Below are 26,750 nucleotides of genomic sequence, written 5' to 3'. Positions count from 1 at the left end.
TTAAGGCAGTTGGCTTGCAAAGCATTTCCCCAGTACCCACATAAAGCCAGATGCACAAAGTGGCAAATGCATGTGGAGTTTGTTGGCTGTGTCTGGAGGCCCTGGTGCACCCAATCTCTCTTACCTGCCTCTTTCTCTCTCTCAAATAAATAAATGAAATATATAAAAAATGAATTCTTCAGGGGTACTCTTATTAGTAGAGGAGTTATAAGTATTCATGAATGCCCTTTCTGTGGCTGTATCATGGCTCAGTAGTAGAGCTCTTACATCGTGTCAGCAAGCCTCTGACCTCATACCATTTAACAGAAATGTAATGTAAAAATAGGTAAAATTATTATATTATTGGTCTATCGAAAATAGTACATCACCCTGTAGAAAATACAATTGGTGCCATGCATGGTGGTACACACTTTTAATCCCAGCACTTGGGAGGCAGAACTATAGGAGAATCACCATGGGTTCAAGGCCACCCTGAGACTACATAGTGAATTCCAGCAAGACCCTACCTCAAAACATCCCCCCCAAAAAATATACATATAGTAATAATTTTTATACCAGGTTTCCTAAATTTTAAGTTTCTAAATTTTCTATACACACACAAACAACTTTCTGATTTTACTTATTTTTCCTGGACAGTTCATACAAGTGGAAATATGAAATATGTGGCCCATTATATCTGGCAGCTTCCACAAAATGCAATATATATATTATACTTGGAGGATATCTCAGTGTGACCTAGCCACATTTCATGTACCACAGTAACGATGTGTGAGTAGGTTTACAATTGTGCATTCTAGATCTTTGTTACTATTATTTAATATGCCTGGTTTTGACTATCCCTCAGGATTCATTTCATATATTCTTTCTCTAAGATTATACATACATACATATATATATGTGTGTGTGTGTGTATGTATATGTGTGTGTGTGTATGTTTATTTATATTCAGTTTTTCATTGTAGGATCTTGCTCTAGCCCAGGCTGACCTGAAATTCACTGTGGAGTCTCAGGGCTATCTTGAACCCCTGGTGATCCTCTTACCTCTGCCTCCTTAGTGCTAAGGTTAAAGGCATGCACCACCATACCAGGCTCTATTAGTTATTTTAACTTCCCAAACTCCTAACACTTTTACTTGTTTGTGTTATTGCATCAGATTTATATTAGGTGCTCTTTGTTTTGCAAATGGAAAATTAGACCACAAAGTCTACTAGAAATTTGTTTATACTTATAATAAATACGTATAGCTCAGCTTTTAAATGTATTTGTATTAGCACTGAGAAAGTTTTGAACTTTGGTACATAGCCAAGATTCACTTCATTTCTTGGTGACCTTAAGGTTAAGAAACAAGTGACTTCTAAAGAGACAAAAGTATATTTGTTATTAAGTAGTTACACTTTAAAAAACAAGCTTAAGCTGGGCGTGGTGGCCCACACCTTTAATCCCAGCACTCGGGAGGCAGAGGTAGGAGGATTGCTGTGAGTTTGAGGCCACCCTGTGACTCCATAGTGAATCCAGGTCAGCCTGGGCTAGAGTGAGACCCTACCTCGAAAAATAAAAAAAAAACAACAAACAAGCTTAACATTGCAATTTGGATTTAACATTAACTGTTAGGAATTGCTGTTCTTTGGGGGAATTGTCCAATTTTAATATTATCATTAGTGCTGATAATAAACTGTTTCATGGGTTTGGAACCCTGTGACTGTTCTTCACTGATTGAAATAGTGCTTGGGTAGGGCTGTAGAGATGGCTTAGTGGTTAAAGTGCTTCCCTGAATAGTGCTTGGGCATGGGTTGTCAGATGCGCAGAGTGGCACATGAGTCTGGAGTTAAGTTGCAGTAGCAAGAAGCCCTAGTGTACCCATAGTCTCTCCCTCCTTACCTCTCTGATTTCACAGAAATAAAAATATTTTTAGCTGGGCATGGTGATGCACACCTTTAATCCCAGCAATTGGGAGGCAAAGGTAGTTGGATTGCCATGAGTTCAAGGCCACCCTGAGACTATATAGTGAATTCCAGGTCAGTCTGGGCTACTATGAGGCCCTATCTCAAAAATCCAAAACAAATTTTTAAAAAATACTTTTTTTAAAACAAGGTAAATTACTTACCTTAATGAATAGCAAATTGAGGAGAATTTAATTTGGGAAAAATGCATAACCTTATCTCTCCTACTTATTCATTACTGTGTAACACAGTGATTGGTTTCTTGTCTTCACTCTGTAACACTTTTAGATCTGTTTTTTATTGCAATTATTATTTACTGGCAAGCAGAAAGAGAACAGAACTGGAGCCCCTTGCCACTGCAAACAAGTTCAGATGCATGCACCACTTTGTTCATCTGGCTTTTTGTAGGTACTGGGGGATTAAACCAGGGGTGTAAGACTTTGCAAGCAAGCACCTTTATCCACTGAACCATCTCTCCGGCCCAATATTTGATTTTGTTTATAGAATTAAATATGTTGTATAGTCTGCATCTTTGATAAAAGTGTTGTTATATTGAAGATTGAGAGAGGTGAAGTCACTTCCTTTTTCTGTTTCTTGTATCTCTCTTAACTACAGTAGGTATTTATTAAATCATGTTGATCACTAATGAGTTTTTAAGGAGTCAACCACAAAATATACAATGCTAAGTATAAAGAAATTCTGTACGAAATGATTAGAATCTCAAGTATAGTCTGTTTGCCACTTGTGTTAAGTATTAGTGTGTTCCATGTTCTACTTTAATCTCAGCATTGACTGTGCACTCTGGTAAGCTGCCATTTTGTATTTGTGGTAGGTTTGTATATAACGTTTCAGCACTTTCCATGGAAGCTGCTGATATTGTCATTTGGGGAAAGTGGAGTCAGTGTCTCCTAAAATACTGTTAGTAATAGTAATAGCCTTGGAAAACTTCAGTGGGCTTACTACTTGCCTAATAAAGAGTGCTATTTGATATTTATTTTATAAGGGCTCTGCTAAGAATAGAAAGGTTAGGTATAATTTCTTTTAAATTTTTTTTTTAATTTTATTTATTTATTTGAGAGTGACAGACACAGAGAGAAGGACAGACAGAGGGGGAGAGAGAGAATGGGCGCGCCAGGGCTTCCAGCCACTGCAAACGAACTCCAGACGCGTGCGCCCCCTTGTGCATCTGGCTAACGTGGGACCTGGGGAACCGAGCCTCGAACCGGGGTCCTTAAGCTTCACAGGCAAGCGCTTAACCACTAAGCCATCTCTCCAGCCCTCTTTTAAATTTTTTATTAATTAGTTTTGTATTCAGCAAATACAGTCAGTTTGGTACATTTATTAGGCTTATCCGTGACCTACCCCCTTCCCTTGGCCCCTCCTTGGTGAGATGATATATGGGTCAAGCATTGTGGAGTTAGCCCACAGTTATGGATAAGATAAATGTCTCTGCATATCTTGACCCACAATTTTTTAAAATAGTTTTATTTGAGAGAGAAAGGTTGAGAATGTCAGTGCACCAGGGCCTCTTTGTGTGATTGATGTGGTACTGGGTAATCAAATCTGTGCCTTTGCAAGTAAGCACCTTTAACTCTCTGAGCCATCTCCCCAGCCCAGATTCAAAAAGATTTCTAACATTTTTTTAAAATATATGTAAAATATATAAAAGTTTACTATGTTTAAGTAGATAAAGTTTGACATTTAGAATAACTTGGGATATTTTTTTCTTCAGCTTCCAGCTGATCTCACCAAGATGCACCTCACAGACAACCCTCATCCCCAGGTGACACATGTGTCTTCTAGTCAGTCTGGCTGTAGCATTGCCAGTGACTCTGGGAGCAGCAGTCTATCCGACATCTACCAGGTAACACACTAGCTCACAGCTTGTCTGTTCATATTTGTTTTCTGCAAAATGTCCCATGCCTGTACCCCAGCACTGGTCCTGGAACCTTTAATTTGAGTTTGAATTTAAAGCATAAGGTTTTGAAAAAGCATGCTTTATATAATCCCGTTTCAGATTTGGAAACCATATTAAAGAGGTGATTTATCTTTTGGGAAGGTTACAGAATAGTACAGCAGTATATGGGTACATGGTTTCATTATCTCTAAGGTACAGAATACCTGCCTTGGTTTAAAGTGGAGTTTGGGTTTGATTTTGGTAAGTTTTTTTGAAAGGGTCTTCTCCAGTCTTTCCACTAGAGATGTTCAGTGGTTCAGTGGTTAAAAATGCTTACTATGCAAGCTTGACGTACCAGTATCCCCAGCACCCACATAAAAACCAGATGAAGTGGTATACATACCTGTAATCCTAATGCATCTGTAGCAGTGGGAAACAGACACGAGAATCCTGAAGCTCACAGAACAACTTGTCAGATGTTCACAATGGCAAAACACCAAGAGTCCCTGTTTGAAACAGTGAGGAAGGTGAGGAGCAACACACTGAGGGTGTCTTTGACTTCCATGCTCGCCATATTGTGCACGTGCCATACAGACACATCATGCACACGTAGTATGTAAAACACACAGGCTCTAGTCCTGAGACAGGCTGACCTTGCTCTCTCATTCCTCCTGCCTGTGCTTCCTGAATGCTGAGATTATATGCATATCACACCTGAGTATTTCGAAGTCTTTGAAACAACTTACACTTACAAAAGAGCTAATATTTATTTTAATTGTGAAGTTATTTATAAGTAGAATTTATGATGAAAATTAGTTTTTTGTATTATAAAGCTTTTGTATTGCATGATGTGAGTTAAAAAAAATTAAATAGTATATGTGTGGACTTCTACTTTTCTGTTTTGTTTTTTTCATGGTAGGGTCTCACTCTGGCCCAGGCTGACCTGGAATTCACTGTGTAGTCTCAGGGTGCCTTTGAACTCTCAGCGATCCTCTTACCTCTGCCTCCCAAGAGGGAACGGAAGGGAGGGAAGGAGAGAAGGAAGGAAGGAAGGAAGGAAGAGCAAACCTTGGCAATAGCCTGTAATGTTTAAAGGGTATCAGAGGCCTTCCTGACCAACAACTCCTTGGAAGGTGTACCAGTCCTGGCTCTGAAGTTTTCTTGTAAACAGTCTGTGGCTAGGCCCTCTTATATCAAAAGCCTTACTTGCCTCATTATCAAGTTTGCACTCGGGCTGGAGAAATTGCTCAGTAGTAAGAGCACTTGCTGAGAAAGCATGAAGACCCAAGTTTGATCGCTGGGACGTGTGTAAAACACAGGTGAGGTCATGCATACCTGTAACCCTAATTCTAAGGAGGGTGGAGGCAGAATTGCTAGGGCTTGCTTGATGGTTTGCCAGTCTAAGTGGGGAAAAAAGAAATGAGATTCAGTGGGACTCTGTTTCAAGGAAGTGAGGTAGAAGAGCAGTGAAGGACACCTGACATTCCCCTCTCATCTCTACAAAGTGTGAATATGAGCCACACATACTACATCCCATTAAAAAGTTGCATTATTAAAAAAATTGCACTCTTCACATAGAATTCCAAGCATTTCACTTGTCACCACTACCTGCCATCTGATTTTAATTTGTTTAAATATTTTATTTATTTATTTGAGAGAGAAAGGCAAAGAGAGAGAAAGAATGGGCATACCAGGACTTGTAGCCACTGCAAAGGAACTCCAGACTCATGTGCCACTTCGTGCATCTGGCTGTACGTGGGTACTAGGGAATCAAACTGGGGTCCTTGGGCTTTGCAGGCAAACACCTTTAACTACTAAGCAGTCTCTCCAGCGCCCCCCCCCCCCCCGGCCATCTGGTTTTATACTTTTTTCTTTTCCCTTACCCACACCTTCCAGATTGTGCTCCATGACAAATGCACATGCTGTCCCTTCAGTGTTTGCCTTTTCTGTTCTTCTAGTAGCTGTACCTTTTGAGGTAGGATCTCGCTGTAGCCCAGGCTGACCTGAAATCCACTAAGTAGTCTCAAATTCACAACGATCTTGCTACCTCTGCCTCTTGAGTGCTGGGATTAAAAGCATACGCCACCACACCCAGCCTAGATGACTCATTTTGTCTCCCATATTTTTTCAGCAGTAAGAGACCTTTCTCACTGTAGCTCACTCCACTTTTCCTCTATACTTTTTTAAAATAGTACTGGACTTTTACATTATCAGATTAAGTTAATGGTTAGATTTGGTGTTTTACTAACTCGAGTACCTCATGGTGAGTCAAACAGTTTGGGCACTTAGCAAGTAATATAGAAATTTTTGAAACTGAACTATGTTGCAAGTAGATACCAATATTGACTGCAAGGAAATTGCAAAATATCTCTGCTAACTAAAGCTTCATTATATAAGGCAAAGGAGTCTTTTATTGTGCATGCCCTGTGATAGAGATTATGGAATGGGCCAGGCTTGACTACATAACTGAAAGTTTAATTTCACAGAATTTCTGCCCTGGTGAAAAAGGTAAAATGTTATGCTGAAAGTGAGAATGCAGAAAAGAAGAACATTGAAGTGAAAGGTTCTGGCCTAATTTGTACCCACAATTTGAAAATGTAGGGTTTTAAGGGTTTTTGTGTTTTGTTTGTTTTTGTTTTTGAGGTAGGGTCTCACTCTGGCCCAGGCTGACCTAAAATTCACTCTGTAGTCCCAGGATGGCCTCAAACTTATGGCAGTCCTCCTACCTCTGCCTCATTTAAAGGCATACACCACCACACTTGGCAGAAAATGTAGTTTTTATGACTTTTGTATAACTCTCTAATTCTAACCTATGGTTCCTCTTGTAGCTTCATGTTCATCTAGATGCAAACAGGAAAAGGATATCCTCTGGTGGTTTATTTGAGGAAAGCCAAGTCATCAGAAAGTCACCTCAGACTGTCTGCCTCACCAAATTATATTTATAGTACACACAGAGGCACATTCGTGTGACAGTAAAGGAAAAGCAAAAGAAGTTTTTTGTCTTATCAGTCCCATCCCTGTGCTTAACATTTACCATAAGCTTTTTCAGGGTCTGCCACCCAGGGGCCGATAATGCTAACTACCCTATGTTAATATGAAGCATATTCTCACTCATTTTTCAACCAACCGTCTCTGATTGTGTTTAAAAGTTCTATTGTTGTTTACCCCTGTCTTCAGTTTGGGTCTTCCAAGTTAACTCCTTTTTTACGTTGTTTGTTCATTTGTTCTTTTATTTGAGATAGCTTTTTGCAGTACAGTTAATGCTGGTCTAGCACTCAGATCAGTCTTCTGGCTTCATCCTTCCAAGTGCTGGGATTATAGCTGTGATCCACCATGCCCGCCTGAGTTTAATCATTGTATACTGATACTTACTTTTCCATTATTGTTTATTAAGTATGTTCATGCACATGAACATTCTACATAATTTGATCATATTCCCATCCTATTACCCTCTTTTGCCCCCCTCTCCCCCAAACTCATTGAGTACCCTCCTCTTTCCAAGTAGTTCTTCTGTTTTGATATCTCATTCTTTTTATCTTGCATCTTCCATGTCAAAATGTTGTTGGGCTGGACGTGGTGGCGCACACCTTTAATCCCAGTACTTGGGAGGCAGAGGTAGGAGGATTGCCATGAGTTCGAGGCCACCCTGAGAATACAAAGTGAATTCCAGGTCAACCTGGGTAGAGTGAGACCCTACCTCAAAAAACCAAAAAAAAAAAAAAAAAAAAGAAAAGAAAAAAGTTGATGGGTTCAGAATTGTGCAGGTCTGGTGAGGGCAATGACCGCCACTGTAAGGTCATGAACATCCAGATGGCAGTGTCCCAGAATATTCCTTCCTGCCCTGTGGATCTTGTTCTTTCCACACCTTCTCTTCTGCATTGTTCTCTGAGCCTTTGCCAGGTTCCTTCCGGGTCAGATAGATAGTGCCAAGGGAAGGACCAGGCCTGCTAGTTCCTCCCTAGGGGTTGAGGAGGATGATGAGCGTCGGACAATCCAGACCTCTCCTGGCCACTGGAGAAAAACCACACTGAGTCGGGAGTCTTTTCGATGCAGGAACTCGCAGAAACAACTCGCTTTATTACTCTGAGTATTGCCTATATATATCATGTTGGGGACAAAGGCGGGGATTTTAGGATGGGGGAAGAGGTAAGGGCCAGTAGTAAACTTTAACTATTGAAATGGTAATTACAGTTTCCACAAAAGCCATTAGGTGTCTTGCTGAGTCCCAGCTGGCCAGAGACAGGTCACTAAACTTTAGCTAGGCTCCAGAAGTTCCACTAGGCCTCACGCCTGGGCCTTTCAGAGCCCAACAAGCCTTGGAGAAAGTGACAGAGATGTCTCCTTTAGTGCCGAGTCTTCTCATTACCCGTTGTCATCTCCCTAGAGAAGCCTCTCTGGCTGCAGTGAGAACAGCACTCATACTCTTCCACCACATCTGTGGTGGGCCCTGGGCCCTTGCAGGGGTGGTGCAGATATTTACTGCCATGAGTGCACCTTCCCAGAGAAGATGGCGGGTTCTGAGCGGTAAAGGGGAAGGGGTATCTGGAGAGGTCCAGCTGCTATAACTTACCTGTGAGCCATTCCAGACAAGTTGGCAGGTTGTAGGCACAAGGCAGTGGAGGGGAAGAGGCTCGTTATTTAGTTAATTCTTCTTTATTGAGATTCCAAATTTTTTCTGTATATAAATGCATGCTAATTATTAGCATGGTATAGAATTGGCCTTATATTGCTCTGTCATAGTTCATTCAAGCTGGTGTAACAAACTACCATAGACTGGGTAGCTTATAAACAGTAGAAATTCATTTCTCAAAGTTGTGGAAGCTGGAAATTCCAACATGGAGTTACACTGGATGTGGTGAAATACCTACCTCTGGTCCACAGAAGGCACCATCTAGCTGTTTGTTCCTGTGGGGAAAAGGGTGAATGAGTTTTCTCTGGTCTATTAGGAAGGTACTAGCCTACCATTCATGAAAATTTGAATATCCTAGTCATGACTTGCTCACTGCCCAAAGGCTCTACCTCCCATTACTGTCACTTCGAGGCTGGAATTTCAGTGAAGAATTCTCAAAAGGGGATGGGGAGGAGAATGGGCCTCACACAGAACACATGTGTACATGACCCTCACTTTAATTCCTAGAACTGCCCAAAAGAAAAAGGGAAGATAAGAGCATCTAGATCCAGACCACAGAAGACTAAAAAACCAGCTTATCTAATCTTAAAGATCTTAAATTGAGTAATTTGGATTGTTAGGAGCTACTACTTAAAGCTGTTCACAAATCCCACAGAATTTTATTAATCATGCCCAAAGCAAAACTCAGAGTCCTAACGTGTTCTCAGCGGGAATGAAGCGCCAGCACATTCACTGATACTCACTTGGGTGCTTTTGCTTTATTATTATGGAGTTGATGTGCTCAGCTCGTTTTCTGCAACTGCTTTGGTATTTGTGCTCCAGTCACCACAGGGAGCAAGTGTAATGCTTAAGTCTTACCTAATCATCTACTTCAAGACAATTTTATTTTTGAAAGGAAATCTTCATTTTCTTTGTGACGTATTAGTTGTTTTATCAACTGTTTGCTCTTTTTAAGACATCTGACACGGATAAGTTTGGAAAGTTTTGGTTAAGTTGATTTTAAAGATTATTTATGATAATCTTGGCTCTTTGCACATGGTCAAGTCCAAGAAAATCCTAGAAGGTAATGGGTGTTTAGTCCTTTATGATGGGTCTATATTAGTACTTTCCAATACCATTCCATCTTCTTTTAATCTTCTATTTTGCATTTAAAGAATTTTTTTTTTTTGCCCTACTAGGTGTCAGGTATTTTTTAAATTTTTTTTTTCAATTTATTTATTTGAGAGCAACAGACAGAGAGAGAGAATGGTTGCATCAGGGCCTCCAGCCACTGCAAACAAGTATGCACCACCTTGGGAATCTGGCTTACATGGGTACTGGGGAATGAAGCCTCAAACCGGGATCCTTAGGCTTCACAGGCAAGCACTTAACCACTAAGCCATCTCTCCAGCCCCAATGTCAAGTACTTTTGATGAAAGAATATTTTTTCACAGTGAACAGCATAGTATAATAGGTGCTCAAACAGATTGGTGTTAAACTGCCTCTTTATTGCACTTCTTGTTTTAGAAGCCTTTTTGTTTTTCAAGGTAGAGTCTATGCTGTAGCCCAGACTGTCCTGGAATTCACTATGTGTTCTCAGGGTGGCCTTGAACTCATGGCAATCCTCCTCCTACCTCTGCCTCCTGAGTGCTGGGATTAAAGGTATGTAACACCACACCGGCTTTTTTTTTTTTTTTATGAGAGAGAGAATGGGCACCCCAGGGCCTCTAGCCAGTGAAAATAAACTCCAGAGACATCTGCCACCATATGCATCTGGCTTACATGGATAATGGGGAATCGAACCTGGGTCCTTACAACTCACAGGGAAATGTCTTAAACACTAACCCATCTCTCTAGCCCTGTCTTGTTTTTTTTGTGGGGGGGGAGTTGGGTTTTTTTGTTTGTTTGTTTGTTTGTTTTGCTTTTTGAGGTATGGTCTCTCTCTAACCCAGGCTGATCTTAAATTTACTATGTAGTCTCAGGCTGGCCTTGAACTCATAGCCATCCTCCTACCTTTGCCTCCCAAGTGCTGGGGTTAAAGGCATGAACCATCATGCCCAGCTATTGCATTCTTTTTGTGTGTATGGCATATGTGTGTGTGGTGCATGTATATATGTATGCATGTTTGTATGTGGAGACCAGAAGGCAACCTTAGGCATTATACCTTTGTGCACTGACCACATCCTTTTAAGATATGCCCTCTCATTGGCCTGGCGCTTACCAGAAAGTATACTATCTGGCCAGCCAGCTTCAGGGATACACCTGACTCTTCCTCCCTAGTACTGGGGTCAGAGGTGTGCCCCTCCATACACAGCATTTTTACATGGGTTCTGTACATCTAACCATGCTTGCAAGGCAAATAGTTTGCTGACTGAGCTCCTTCTCTAGCCTCTTTTGAATTTTTTAAATATTTTATTTATTTATTAGAGAGAGAGAGAATGGACTTGCCAGGGCCTCTAGCTACCTCAAACAAACTCCACACACATGTCCCACCTTGTGCATCAGACTCTACATAGGTACTAGGGAATCAAACCCAGATCCTTTGGCTTTGCAGGCAAGTGCTTTAACCACTAAGCCTTCCTTCCAGTCCTCTTTTGTATTCTTAATGCAACATGCATGCTTTATAACCTTTGGTAAGGAGAGTGGTTTTAGTCAATTCACACTGTGACAGCTAACATTTTAGCATGAAATAAATGATGAATATTTCTTTCTATAGGCTACAGAAAGTGAAGTAGGAGATGTAGATTTAACACGTCTTCCGGAAGGACCTGTTGATTCTGAGGAGGAAGAGGAAGAAGAGGAGGAGATTGATCGAACAGACCCCCTGCAAGGTCGAGATCTTGTTCGAGAATGTCTTGAAAAGGAACCTGCAGACAAAACTGATGATGATATTGGTAAGCACTGTAACTGTCCTCAAAAAGTTTATAACCATATATGCCATTACCAATTGCCTCTTAACACGTTATATCAAAATGTAAGGCTGAAACAACATGTATTTATTATTAAGTCATAGTGTTTTGGGTGAAGAGTTTAAGTTTAGGAGCAGCTTAGATAGCTCTGGCTTGATGTATATGAGGAGGTAGTCAGTGTGTCTGCAGGGACTGAGTTATCTGACTCTTCATTGTGCTGCATGAGAATCTGTATCCAGGATGGCTGTGCACCTTGCTTTTGGTGCAAAACCTTAGTTCATCACCGTAAGTTTCTCTGTCGCCCGCTTAATATGCCACTACAATGTGGCAGTAGACGTCTCCTAATGCATTTAATAATGCAAGTGAGAGTAGGCCAATAGATGTCACAATATCTTATAATTTGGTCTCAAAAGCCACCCCATCATCTCTTCTCCCAAACTGTTTTACTAGTCAATCCTAGTACAGTATTTATGAAAGACTATACAAAGACAGGAGACCAGGATTATTGAAATCTATCATTGAGGTTGGCTGGTACAGTTTACAAAACAAACACTTTGAATGCATTATACTGATTTTCCCTTCAAGACCATAAAATATTAAGCAAGCACCTTCATCCTGCTGAGCCATCTCCCCAGCCCCATAAGATACCCAAAACCCACTACAGTAATGTCTAGTGCGTATGAATTAGCTTTAAAAAAATCTTTCATGGGACATTTGTGAACAGTCAGCTAGAAGTGTTAACAGAAATGACTAGATGGAGCTATGTACTCAAAGATAATTGGAGTTAACAGTATTTCAAATTTTTACAATCTTTGAAAATAGCAGTATGTAACAGTATTATATTGCTAGAATGGTAAGTAGTGTTCAACCACGTTGACCTTCCTTGGTAAAAATTATGATCATTCCTAATAACTGCAGCTTCCAGTATGAATAGTAATATAATTATAAAAGAAGATAAAACAGTAATACATAATTGACACTAAATAAACTTTGTTCCTTAAAAATACCATCAATATCTTTAGCACTCAATTTTCCAATTAAAGTATATTAACTGTGACATTGGGAATGTGCATTAAGTTTTAACCAAAAAATAATTTAATACACACACATACTTTTTTTCAAGCTAGGGAAATAAAAGCATGTTTGAAAAGCTTTTTTGTTATTGTTTGGGTTTTTTTGTTTTGTTTTGTTTTTGTTTTTTTGAGGTAGAGTCTCACTCTAGCCCAGAATGACCTGGAACTCACTCTGTAGTTCCAGGATGGCCTCAAGCTCACAGCCCACCTGTCTCCCTCCTCCCCCTAGATGCTGTGATTAAAGGCATACACTACCATACCTGGCTATCTATTTATTTATTTTGAAAGAGAATGGACACATCAGGTTTTAACCAGAGAATGGCTTAAGGAGCCAGTAAACTTTTTGTTGTTGTTGATCTTTCAAGGTAAGGTCTCACTCTAGCTCAGGCTGACCTGGAATTCACTATGTAGTCTCAGGGTGGCCTTGAACTCAGGGTGACCCTCCTACCTCTGCCTCCTGAGTGCTGGGATTAAAGGCATGCACCATGCCCAGCCATAAAAATTTATTAAAGAGTTATATAGTTGCTTTGACAAATTTAAACTAGAATTCATATTATCCCTAATAAAATTGCTTATTTACATTTATTAATAGCATTAAGAAAACAACTATCACATTTGTAAGTTCAGACAGAAGGTTTTCGCTAATTACTCAAAGAGCATTACTAAACTAAAGTACCTTCGGATGGCATCTCTAGTGAGACAAGTTAGATAAGCTCCCCAGCCTCATCTGTACTATATTGTCTCCTGTTCTGTCCAGGTGTTATAAAGTCTGGTATCTTCTAATATGCCTATATTTATATTTATATTTATATTTGTCAGTGTAAATACTACTTGATAACTGATTTTTATCACAGTTATGTTGTATCTTGTTTTCTCTACTTTAGTAGCATAAGTGCATGATCTGATTACGAAATCGGGTATTTAAGTACTCACATCCTTGGTGATCTTTATATTGGAATTTATTTTTTTTACTAGAACAATTACTTGAGTTTATGCACCAGCTCCCTGCCTTTGCTAACATGACCATGTCTGTGAGAAGGGAGCTTTGCTCAGTGATGATTTTTGAAGTGGTGGAGCAAGCTGGCGCCATCATTCTCGAAGATGGGCAAGAGGTAGGTTAGCAGATAGAATTGCAGATTCTTTAGTATCAATAGTGATTTTACTTTTAGAAGCATTTAATTTCCATAAACATGTATAAATCCTGCCTTTCAACGTTTAAACTATATTAAATGAATACTGAGTTGGGGTAATTATAGTTTCTTAATATATAAGTTTTTATTTTGCCTAACTTTGTCTTAAATTTGGTTACCTAGCGATGAACTTTATGCAGAATAGGTATTCAATCAGTGTTATTCATTAAACCAATTAGTTTTTATCTCAAATTAAATGGTAAGACTTTTTAAATGCTCCTTAATTGCTCTCCATTTATTATAGTCATAATAATTATATTTTATATTAATACTATTTATATTGCTAATATTTGCCAGGGTATTCACTGTACTACTTTTTCCCTATAATACACATTTGAAAAAAAGAAAAAGGAAGGGCAGAGTCTGGATGCCACAGTCTCCTAGTTGATGGGTGCCACTTGAGGTGTTTATGTGTCAATTCTGTGTTTACAACTGCCTGGATTGCAGTGTACAGATGTGAGAGGAACTGGAAAGTATTACTGCTGTTGGAAAAGTGCCTCAGTATTTTCATCAAATTAATTTAAGGTTAATGCCAAGATGTCAGCTACTGAATGTTACCACTAGTAGGAATATAGTTGATATCACATTTCTAGATAATCATGTATCAATTCTTGACGTGGGCCCTCACAGTATTCACCTTTTCTATTTACCTGTGTTCCTCCTGAGAACATATGTAAACTCAGATAGTTATATCAATAGATGTTCATTGCAGCATATTTTCAGTAGAAAAATGATCATAATAAATGTAACAACAAACAATGGATAATCGGTTATTGTCACTGTGGGGGGTGCTGGGTATCTAACTCAGCATGCTAGACAAGTGCTCTACTACTAAGCTACACCTTTGTCCCTCAAGTGATTTTAAAATTATTTGTTGGAGGGCTGGAGAGATGGCTTAGCAGTTAAATGCTTGCCTGTGAAGCCTAAGGATCCCGGTTCGAGGCTCGATTCCCCAGGACACACGTTAGCCAGATGCACAAGGGGGTGCATGCATCTGGAGTTCGTTTCAGTAGCTGGAGGCCCTGGTGCACCCATTCTCCCTCCCTCCCTCTCTCTCTCTGCTTCTTTCTCTCTCTGTCACTCTCAAATAAATTTTTTAAAAAATATATTTTAAAATTATTTGTTGGAATTCTTTGAGGAGTGGTAGACTTACCTCCAGCTTTGTTTGCATTTTTGTCCCTACATCTGACACATATGATATGATTTACAAAATCTGTTTGGTAAACTAAAGGGTGTAAGTTTTATTCCTTTTAAGCAAGATAGTCTTAAGTATTTCTATAACTTAACTGTTCTACAAACTTGTGTAATCTCTTAACTTTCCATAGCTGTGTCAGCAAAAATGTGTTATCTGTCAACTTTGCACTCAGTAGGTACTCAGTAGGTATTATTGTAGTTACAGGGATATGGTGGCAGAAAAAAACAAAAAACATACAGTCCTTATTTTCAAGTAGTTTATCTAATCCATAAGTTGTATGGTAGAATTATTTTATATTTTAAATAACCCAAAAATATGCTTTTGAAAAAATATTTGTTCTGGGTGTGGTGGCACATATCCTTAATCCCAGTACTCAGGAGGCATAGGTAAGAAGGTTGCTGTGAGTTCTAGGCCACCTTGAGACTACACAGTGAATTCCAGGTTAGCCTGGTCTAGAGCAAGACCCTGTCTTGAAAAATCTATATATCTAACCATTGATTGCCTTTCAAAACTGACAATCTATTTTCTGTAAGTGAAAATTTAGGCTAACAAGAGGCATTGGATAATTCTATATTAAAGTTGAATAAATGGTCTTTCATTGATACACAGTATACCTTTAAATTTTTATCTCCCCTAGAAAGTTAAGTTTAAATGAAGGCAGTTCCCCCTACACACACACCTCCCGGCAGAGTGTCACTCCAGTCCAGGCTGACAGAGAACTCACTCTGTAGTTCCAGGCTGGTCTCAAACTCAAAGCAGTCCTCCTGTCTCTGCCTTCCGCGCGCTGGCACTAAAGGCATGCACCACCACACCTAGACTACTTTCCTTGATATTGGGAGCAATTTCAATAATTCTTTTAGATATGCTCTAAAATGTAGGCTTTCACTAGTTTTTCCACCTTAATCACTAGTGATCTTTGGGAATGATTGCTGTGTGTCAGTCTCCATTCTGTATGTGTTTTAAAATCTCTAACTTAATTAACTGGTGGGGGGGGTAGAGGCAGATAGAAAGAGTACGTCAGGGCTGGAGAGATGGCTTAGCGGTTAAGTGCTTGCCTGTGAAGCCTACGGACCCCAGTTCGAGGCTCAGTTCCCCCCGTCCCACGTTAGCCACATGCACAAGGGGGCGCACGCGTCTGGAGTTCGTTTGCAGAGGCCGGAAGCCCTGGCTCGCCCATTCTCTCCCTCTATCTGTCTTTCTCTCTGTGTCTGTCGCTCTCAAATAAATAAATAAAAATTAAAAAAAAAAAGAAAGAAAGAGTACGTCAGAGCCTTTAGTCACTGCATACAAACTCCGGACACATGTGCTACCTTGTGCACTTCCTTATGTGGGTACTGGGGAATCAAAATTGGATCCTTAGGCTTCACAGGCAAGCACCTTAACCACTAAGCCATCTTTGCAGCCCCTGCATTTGTTTTGATTGGGAAACTTAATTCAGTTCTATGATGCTTTTGTTATGGCAATTTTACCAATAAACAGGCCCAGAGACTTAGTGAAAATTGCTTTTTTGCTCTTAAATATTACACTATTTGCCTCGGGGGATTTGGTTAATTATGGAAGCCCTTAATTTCCTTTGGTGTCAAAAAGACAAAGTAAAACTTGGTGGTTTGCGTAGACAAAGCATAAAGTATTATGATGCACCACGAATAATATGACTAGACCTTCCTTTTTAAAGTATGCATGTGATATACTTCGAAAGGTTCTTAATGAAAGGTAACCTGTAATGTTATAAAAAGATTCTTACACTTTTGTTTTTCTTTGTAGCTTGACTCATGGTATGTTATTTTAAATGGCACTGTAGAAATTAGTCATTCTGATGGCAAAGTGGAAAATCTCTTTATGGGAAATAGTTTTGGAATTACTCCCACTCTGGATAAGCAGTACATGCGTGGGATTGTCAGGACAAAAGTGGACGATTGTCAGGTATGCTTATCTTTTGGTCGAGTAAACTTCCTTGGTAGATTTTTAATGGCTAAGCCCTTTTTTTTAATTACTCAAAATACAACAGCTTTCGTTGAAAACTAGTTTTAATATCTTATAGTTAATAAAAGAAGCTAGATTTTATATGTCTCAAGTATTTGTAGGATGGAACAAATTAACATTTTGAAGAGATTTTAACAAATAAATGTTAGATTGCCTACATACTGAAAGTCTAATATTATGCATTTCAGAGTTTCTTTCAAAAAAAGAAAGAAATAGGAACTTCTCAGTTGTTTGTTTCTGTCTTACTCCTGCTTGGTGTTTCCTTTGCATGGTGTTCTGGTGGGAGAAGTAGATGTTCACTTCTCCTTTCAGAACAGAATTTAGGATGATTTGACTTGTTCGGTCTCATCTCTAAATTGATTAGAAATTAGATGAACTGAATGCAAAGGGGCTGATGCCTCTTGATTTCTTGCCTTTGTGCTCTGCCCTGGTGCCTGGTGATGTGTTTATGTACTATCAGTTTGTTAATTATCCCCATGTTGTTTTTGGACAGTTTGTCTGCATAGCCCAGCAGGATTATTGGAGAATTTTAAATCATGTGGAAAAAAATACCCATAAAGTTGAGGAAGAGGGAGAAATTGTTATGGTGCATGAGCACCGTGAATTGGACCGGAGCGGAACCAGAAAAGGACACATTGTGATCAAGGTGGGTGCTTTCAGTCTTCTTGTAGACATTGATACTTTACTCAGATATGTCTCTCTGCTTTAAAAACAATTAACCTGGGCTGGAAAGATGATTTAATGGTTAAGGCATTTGCCTGCAAAGCCAAGGGACCCTGGTTCAATTCCCCAGAACTCAGTGTAATCTGGATGCACAAGGTGTGCATGCATCTGGAGTTCATTTCTCTCTCTAATAAATAAATAAATATTTTTAAAAGTTTAAACCATTCATTTTTTTAAATAACGGAAGATGCTTTTCGAGCATATGAGGATCTGATTTAAGAATGTTGACTCTTCTGCGTTCTGAGCTACCATTTGCATGTTGATATGGGGTAATTTACTGTCATTTAATGTCCAAACAGCTGTACCATTGTTTCACATTTACCACTCATGTCTTTCCCTTGATAGTGTGAGTTGTTTTCATCCAAAAATAGCAAGTAGTATTGGCGGGGGAGGGAGATAAAAATCGGAAAACTCAAGGACTGGCCACAAAGACATGGAATGTCCAAGATGAAAGTGCAGCATCAGAGCATCACTGACGTCTCAGAGCTGCTTTTCACTCAAAGTAGACAGATGCAGGAGGTGGAGCGGCGCCTGGGTGAGGTAGACGACACACGTTACTACCACTGTTACCCTTGGAACAAGGCTCTCCCTCTCTGACACCCTCTGTTCTGCCCCTCTCTGAGTCAGGCCCTCCTTTATTTTTACTCTTTGCTTTTCTTCTCTGTCTCTGAAAATCCCTGGATGTCAAATAGAGCAAGCAGAGCTGAAAGAAGTATGTACCTTTCTTTTCTTTTTAAAGCTAGTCTTAGTTGCAAAGTAAGTTACATGATTGATTGCAGATGGATATCAGAGAAGGTACAAGTCTGATGTCATGGCTCTTTTTCCTTGGGAATAAGGTCTAAGAACTCCTTTGCCTTTTTGTTTTTTTCAAGGTAGGGTCTCATTTCTGCCCAGGTTGATGTGGAACTTACTCTTCAGTCCCAGGCTAGCCTCAAACTCAAAGTGAGCCTCCTTCCTCTGCTGGGATTAAAGGTATGTGCCACCATACCTGGCTGTCTTTGTCTTTTGATAAAATTGAATGTCAGCTTTTTATGTAGAGAAAAATTAGTAAAGTTTAATGTAGTATATTGAACACCTACAATCCCAGTGCCTGGCAAATAGAAACACCTTCAGGTACAGCAAATTCAAGGTTACATGAGACCTTATCTCCAATACAAATGTGAAATGCATAGACTAATTCATATCCCTTTTTAAATTTTAACTCATTGTGACTTGGGGGGGGGGTCTACTATTGTGGTTTGATTCAGGTGTCCCCCTTAAACTTAGGTGTTCTGAATGCTAGGGTCCCAACTGATGGAGATTTGGGAATTAACACCTCCAGGAGGCAGTGTATCATTGGGGGTGGGCTTATGGGTATTATAGCCAGTGTCCAGCACACTCTCCTATTCGTGTTGTCCACCTGATGGTGGTCAGGGGTTGGTGTCCACCCTCTGCTCATGCCATCCTTTTCCCCTGCTATCACTCTAGCACAGGCTAGAACTAACAGTGATCCTCCTATCTCTGTCTTCTGAGTGCTGGAATTAAAGGCATACACCACTATGCCCAGCTGATTAACTTTCTTTTGGTTTTTCAAGGTAGGGTCTTGCTGTAGCTCAGGCTGACCTGGAATTCACTCTAGTCCCAGGGTGGCCTCAAATTCAAGATAGTCCTACCTCTGCGTCCTGAGTGCTGGGATTAAAGGTGTGTGCCACCACACCTGGCTTAACTTTTTTTTTAATTGGTTTAGAACCTGATAGAGAAGCAATAGGAAATATTTGTCCTATGTTTTTAAATAAATTCGAAATATCCAAGAATTTAAAGTGCTAAATTAAACTAAAGGTTCTGTTCTGCCTGCACACCCCCAGGATAGTGAAGTATAGAGAATACATTATTAGAGAGGTGTGTGTTCTAGGGAGCACTATTCCTACAGTCTGGGACAGAAGAGAATGTGAGGTAGATTAAGTTTGAGAGAAAGCTTACTTGCTTGCTTTTCTTTTCATCTTCCTACTCTTTCTTCTTTTGCCTTGGACAATCATTACATGCCCCTTTTGCCTTGGACAATCATTACATGCCCCATTTTATCAGAAGAGACAGTAACAGCCCACACCAGGGATAAATCAGTCAAATTCTGAGGCTCAGCTGAGGAAATTCTGTTGAGTCCTTCTTCCTCTTCTACCTGTTCTCACTCTACAACCCCTGCTTTTGGCTAGATTATGCACACACACCCATGGTAAGGGTTCAAACTAAACTAAGGACTTCTCTAAGGGAGTGGCTACACAGGGGAAGAGGAGTTATTGAATTCCTAAACTAGCATGCTTGCTTTCCTTTCTTCTTTCCCTCCCTCCCTCCTTCCTTCCTTCCTAATCATTTCTGTCCTTTGATTTTTTTAGGCAACACCTGAGCGTCTCATCATGCACTTAATAGAAGAACATTCCATTGTGGACCCAACATATATAGAAGATTTTCTATTAACTTACAGGACATTTCTTGAAAGTCCTTTGGATGTTGGAATCAAACTGTTGGACTGGTTTAAGATTGACAGCTTAAGGGATAAGGTTGGTTTTATAAATACAAAGAGCATCCAAGTGCCTTTCTAACATTTAAATGTTATTAATGGAACCATTTGAATCTGATAGATTAAATGTTTACTTTGGTGAAAAATTCAATACACGTAAAATTTTAGTGAATCAACACAGACATCTCTGTTTACTTGCTTTCATGATAAAGTAGCCCATTAAAAATGGACATACACCACAAAAGAAGACAGAAATATTTGTAATACAGATATGAATTTGGAAAACATGGTAGTGTTTTATAATTTCCCAGTATATTCAGTTAGTGTTAATGACCAATAAAACATAAAGCTGGGTTGGGCGTGGTGGCACATGCGTTTAATCCTAGCTCTCGGGAGGCAAAGGTAGGAGGATCACCATGAGTTCGAGGCTACCCTGAGACTACATAGTAAATTCCAGATCAGCCTGAGCTAGAGTAAAATACTACCTCGAAAAAAAAATAAAAAAACATAAAGCTGGTTAAGAAGTTCTAAGGAATATTCATTAAATGAACTTTGCATGAAGGCTTACTTTTTAAGCCTCAGAATAAGAATATCCTAATCTTCTGAGTTTTAGACTTTATAATCATTGGGAAAGAGTTTGTCAAACCATAATTCATCTCCTATAGCATATCTGCCTTTGAGTTATGTTAATTTTTGCATTGAATATTATTTATTATTGTGATTGATTTATTTTTCTATTTCATGTGGTGTATATGTATAGTTAATGGGAAAACATCTCAGCAACTTGGTGGGGAAGTAGACTGCTTTAAGAAAATAGTGTCTTAATTATCTGGTGTGCCTTTCTGATCTCTGTGTGTGTTTTTTGCACATGTGTGTGGTATGGGTGCATGTTCACGTGAGTATGGCACGCATGTATGCAGGAGTGGGTGCAGGAGTCACATGCTTGTGGAGACCAGAGTCTAGCTGAGCTGTCTTCCTCTTCATCTTATTCTCTGAGATAGTGTCTTCGTCCAGTGAACCTAGAGCTAGTGCTAGAGGTGCAAGTGCAGTGCACCCACCTTTTACCTGGATGCTGAGGATCCAGACTCAGTTTTCATAGCAGTCACTTTACTGACTGAGCTACCTGTCTCCCTAGCCGCCAACTTATATTTTAGAGGGAATAGGTTAGATACAGAAATTCTATTATTTAGAAGACTAACATGTCCAAAGCCAAAGGCTTGCCCTCCCCCCCCCCCCCGCTTTGGAAATAAATATAATTACTACTTCTGCTGAGAGAATGAAGAAAAACATAATTTTGAAATAACTTGATACTCACATATAAAAGAATAAAATTGGACCCTTATACCACACACAAACTTATACACAAAAGGGATCAGATTCTAAAACTAGTTGTTGGGTAAAATGGCACACATGTGTGATCCCAGTACTTGGAAGGCTGAAACGGGAGCATTGCTGAGATTTAAGGCTATTCTGAACTATGGAATAACCTCAGTAACCAAAAAGAAGATATAAAATGTCTAGCATGATGGCACACACCTTTAGTCCCAGCTAGCTGATTTCTAGCACAGTGAGTTCCAGGTCAGTCTGGACTGGAGTGAGGTGAGACCTATCTTAAAAGGAACCAAAAAAAAAAGGCAAGCAAAGAAAAAGCTAAAAGTACAGTGCTCTTAGATTAAGTGATAGAGTAACTGATCATGACTTTGGACATGGCAATATTTTTTCACATATGACATCCAGTGCACAAGCAGCAAAAGGAAGAATAAATAACTGAACCTCACCAAGAATTAAAAGCTTCCATAGGCATTAAAGATGTGCTGTCAAGAAGCACAAAACAAAAAAAAAGGAAAAGCTCAGTGGTTGAGTATTTGCCAGTCATGCTCAAGGACTATGTTCAATCCCCATCTGTACAAAAACAGAAGAATCACAAGACCACACGCAGAATCAGAGAATTTCTGCACAAATCATATATGTGATTTGTATCTAGAATACATAAAGAATTCAACAACAAAAAGGCGGTGAGGAGCTGTCCTGCTTGGGCGCTTCAACATCTTCTGGGGCCTCCTCTGGGATCTCGGTGTCCAAGGAGCTGCTGATGATGGGCAGCAAAGGCCGAGGAGGTTTATGGACAAGTTGCTTATCAATTCCAAGCCTGATCCTAAAAAGGCCTCCACTCTTCAAACATTTTACATCCAGAGGAGTCCTTTATTGGACCAAGTCCAGACCTTTCTCCCATAGATGGCCAAGGCAAATGAAAAACTAAGAAGAGAAATGGCAACTGCCCTACTGATAGTTTTAATATTGAAAATACTGATGGAAATCCTGGAAAAGTTATACAGATGGACGTGGCCTTGATTGAGATGAATCAGTTAGATTCAAAAGAAGAGGACAGTTCCACCGAGAGTTCACAGGACAGCTCAGAGAACAATGAAGTCACCATAGAAAACATTAAGCTCCCCAATTCAGATGCAGGCAAAGGCAAGATTGAAGTTTTAGATGGTCCACCACATACAAAAAAAGAAACAGTGAAATGAATGTGAAAAGAAACTGTTGAGAGATACACCTACTAATTCCAAAAGATTGTGGTTCACTGTATTCCAGATACTTAGATGTCCTTGAGTATTCAAAGAAAAGTAAGTTTAGTTGACTTTTGCAGATTACAATTCATGAATCTGTAGCACTCAAATGGAAAGTGTTCCAGGCTTGACATTGGTGAGGGCTGTGTGTCTGAAAATGAAATACCTTGACTGATTGCATTGGACATTAGTCTTACTTGAACATTTGAACATGGACTGACAGGTTTGTGGCTTGTGACTAGATGAAACTCAGCTGTTGTTAAAATGAAATTATGTGTTAAAAAAGAAACAATAAATCCCAAAATGTTTTAAAAAATGACAACAGAGTTGAAAAGTGATCAGATAATCTGAATGTACATTTCTCTGAAGACCCATAAATAACCAGGATGCACGTGAAGAAGTCTTTCAGCATCAGGACAAAGAGGTGCAACTCAGAACCACAGTGACATGCCAACTTGTACTAAAAAAGCTCTTTGGTAGGGTCTTGCTCTGAGCCAGTCTGACCTGGAATTCACTCTGTAGTCTCAGAGTGACCTCAAACTCACAGTGACCCTCCTACCTATGCCTACTGAGTGCTGAGTGGGATTAAAGGTGTGTGTTACCACTCTCGGCTCTGCAGTGGCTTTAAGTAGGAGGAAGAAAATGATAAACATTGCTAAGGATACATTGAACCACCCAGCATTGAAGATGGAATATAAACTGTTATAGACTCTGTGGAAAAGTTTATTCATTCTCTTAAGTTAAATGTAGGGAAATAGGTCATTACTTGCCTCACAAGCTTGAGGTCCTGAGTTTGATCCCCACTAGTCATGCCAGACTTGGTAGCATGTGCCTGTAATAGCCAAATTTGGGGAGGCAGAGACAGGCTAATCTGAAACTCAATCTGTTGTAGTCCGGGCTGGTCTTGAACTCATGGCATTCTTCCTGCCTCTGCCTCCTGAGTGCTGGGACTAAAGGCATACACCACCATGCCCAGCTTAGTCAAACATTTTTGGTTGTAGAAACACAATGTAGTCTTTATTCATATTACTTCCTGCATTTATAATAGATATGAAGTTTGTAGACAATACCTTAAATAGGCATTTGCTGGCCTTAACCTTGTCACTGAATAGAGCACTGTTCTGTTACTTGTGTACCACAGGAAGTGCACGTTTGTAGTAAACCATGACTCTCCACTAGAACAGTTCTCTCCAGTACTAGGGAAGGAACAAGAATGATTAGCCAGAAAGCTCAATTTTTTTCTTAGTTTTGGACATGACTTTGGAATCAATTTTTATAGAAGAAATACCTTTCATAACTACATGTGTCCTCCTCTGTTTCCACAGGTGACACGGATTGTACTCTTATGGGTAAATAATCATTTTAATGATTTTGAAGGTGATCCTGCTATGACTCGGTTTCTAGAGGAATTTGAAAAAAATCTGGATGATACAGTAAGGATCATAAGAATTAAAATCTTTCAGAGTTTAGATGTCTCCCTGTTATCTCAGTTTATATCTTCAGTGTCTAAATCTATACTCTAGACCTCTACTTATCAACTGCAGCCTTACCAGAATAAAATCGATGCTTCTTCCTAACTCTTTCATTTTTGCTTTGAGGCTAATATTTTATTCTTATCTCTTAGTTTCCCAGACTCATGGAACCTGCTGTTCTATGTAGGTCCTCTCTATTTTTCTTAAATTTTGTGGCTAAGAGGTTAGTTTCTGAAATCACACATCATTGATTTTGCTATGTACATAAAATACACAAATTTCCTTATGGGGTGTGTCTGTCTGTCTGTCTCTCTCTCTATCTATCTATCTATCTATCTCTCTTTTAATTACTTACTTGAGAGCGACAGAGACAGAGAAAAAAAAATAGGCACACCAGGGCCTCCCCCCATTGCAAACAAACTTCAAATGCATGTGCCCCCTTGTGCATCTGGCTTACATGGATCCTGGGGAATCAAGCCTTGAACTGGGGTCCTTAGGCTTCATAGGCAAGCACTTAACCACAAAGCCATGTCTCCAGCTCTCCTTATGGTCTCTTTCATAACCATTTCTCTTCTGTAGTTTAGGATCTAATTATTTCATGTTACACACACTGTTACAATAACCTGCCAACTGATCTTAGTTGTAGTTTATCTGCATGTGCTTGGGCCCCGGAGAGGGTATACCAGGGCCTCTTGCTGCTGCAAAGAAACACCAGAAGCTTTTCCCACTTTTTCTGTTAGGTTTATATGAGTGGCTTAGGAATTGAATCCTAGGGCAGAATGCTTTGCAAACAAGTACCTTTAAACACTGAACCATCTTCCCAGCCCTCAGAGCATTATGGTTTTTAATTTTATTTATTTGAGAGAGAGTGTGTGTGATAGAGGCAAATAGAGAATGGGCACATCAGGGCCTCTAGCCACTGCAACCAAACTCCAGACACACGTGCCACCTTGTGCATCTGGCTTTATGTGGATCCTGGAGAACTGAACCTGAATTCTTTGGCTTTGCAGGGAAGTGCCTTAACTGCTAAGCCATCTTCCCAGCCCCTGAGCATTACTTTTAAACTACAAATTTGTCAGTAAACCAAATTTCCTACTAAGATAGCTCCTCATGTATGTATTGCAGGTGCCTCTGCTTTTCACTGTGTAGCCTGGGTTATAGCCAAACCAGACTATTTCTTTTGCCATGTCTGTATCTCCCAACGACATGGAACACATCTTTCCTCGGTCTTTTGAAATGGCCTTATTCAGTGCCTATGTTATATATTAGGTCTAGATTACAATGTTACAGGTCTCCCTTCCACATATTATTGTGCCTCCTTTTCAAGAATTTTATATTATAATGTGGACCTGACTGCAACACAGGTTACACTCTCATTCCTCTCGACCCTGCTTCTGTTACCTTGGAGGCCCTCTTCAGTGGGGTTATGGTATTCACTGTTTGGTCATGAAGGCCTCACTCAGTCCCTGAGGGTTAGGGGAGAACCATGCCTCAGGATATTCCTACTTACTCTGTGGTTCTAACAATCTTTCTGCTTCCTTTTCTGCAATGTTCCTTGAGCCATGGCAAGCCTGTTGGCTGTCTAATGAAGTTGGTATCTCTGTACCTCTGGATTTCCACTTTGATAGGTTTTGATTGATCACCATGTCTGTCACCATCATCCTAGAGCTGGTTGTCAGGCTAGCCAGAAGAACAATACTCATGTTGCTGCCTCCTCTGCAGTTTCTCCTGTGTCATGGCAAACGTGGTGGGCAGTTGGCTATCTTGACTTATCGATGGGTCTCGGTACTCCTCTGTTTTTCTGTCATCTTCAGCTAGACTTTTCCCTCCCAGGCAGCTGCCCAAGCATGGCTTCTAGTCCTGGTGTGTAAGCCCAGCACTTGGCCCAGGTTCACAGTGGCCATACCTTTTTTCAATTTAAGGTAGTGATGATCCTAGGGATTGACTTTAGGGCCTTGTGACTGCTATGGAAGTTTTCTACCCCTGAGCTGTATCTCCAGTCCTCTGTTTTTCTTCCTCCCTTCCTTCCTCCCTCCCTCCTTCCTCTCTCCCCCCCACCTCATCTCTCTCTCTCTCTCTCTCTCTCTATTTCTTTCTTTTTTTACTTTTTTTATTAATTAGTTTTGTATTCAACAAATACAGTGAATTTGGTACCATTATTGGGCTCATCCGTGACCTGCCCCCTCCTCTTGGCTCCTCCTTGTTGAGGTATATGGGTCATGGATTGTGGAGTTAGCCCTCAGTTGTGGGTAAGATAAATGTCTGCATATGATGACCCAACATGGGGCTCTGACATTCTTTCCACTCCCTCTTCTGCAAAATTTCCCTGAGCCATGTTGGGTTCATTTTTGGTCTGCTTCAGTGATGAGGTGTTGGGGGCCCCTGGGTCTCTTTCTTTTTTCTTTCTTTCTTTTCATTTTGAGACAGGATCTCACTAAGCTGACCAGGCTAGCCTTGAATTCACTTGGCAGACCTACAACTTGTAATCTTCCTGCCTCAGCCTTCTCTACAACTTGGATAGCAGGTCTGTACCACCAGGCCCAGCTGATTTCACCTTTTGTAAATACACAACACCTAAGGTAATTTCTTCAGTCATCTTAGCTTCACATTATTTTTCATGAGCCTATTTTATTCTCTCCCTTTTATGATTTAAACTGAGTTGCATCTGTATGGTCTCCTCCAAGCATCTTGA

General features: G+C 40.0%; 1 protein-coding gene and 1 pseudogene across 10 annotated transcripts in view; both read left to right on the top strand.

The window, feature by feature from the left end:
* Nucleotides 1-26,750, top strand: part of Rapgef6 (Rap guanine nucleotide exchange factor 6) — a 209,664-nt gene that overhangs the window by 98,463 nt on the left and 84,451 nt on the right. For all 10 annotated transcript variants that reach the window (XM_004666588.2, XM_004666590.2, XM_004666586.2 and 7 more), the window contains 7 exons: nt 3,673-3,804; nt 11,163-11,340; nt 13,404-13,540; nt 16,578-16,736; nt 17,290-17,442; nt 19,889-20,053; nt 23,912-24,019. In XM_004666588.2, coding sequence (XP_004666645.1) covers nt 3,673-3,804; nt 11,163-11,340; nt 13,404-13,540; nt 16,578-16,736; nt 17,290-17,442; nt 19,889-20,053; nt 23,912-24,019 — 1,032 coding nt within the window. The remainder of the gene's footprint in view (nt 1-3,672; nt 3,805-11,162; nt 11,341-13,403; nt 13,541-16,577; nt 16,737-17,289; nt 17,443-19,888; nt 20,054-23,911; nt 24,020-26,750) is intronic.
* LOC105944633 lies at nt 20,915-22,595 on the top strand (annotated as a pseudogene).

Source organism: Jaculus jaculus, chromosome 6 (genome assembly GCF_020740685.1).
Source record: "Jaculus jaculus isolate mJacJac1 chromosome 6, mJacJac1.mat.Y.cur, whole genome shotgun sequence".
In the NCBI taxonomy this organism is placed as follows: Eukaryota; Metazoa; Chordata; class Mammalia; order Rodentia; family Dipodidae; genus Jaculus; species Jaculus jaculus.
This window is presented reverse-complemented; position numbering and strand designations above follow the sequence as displayed.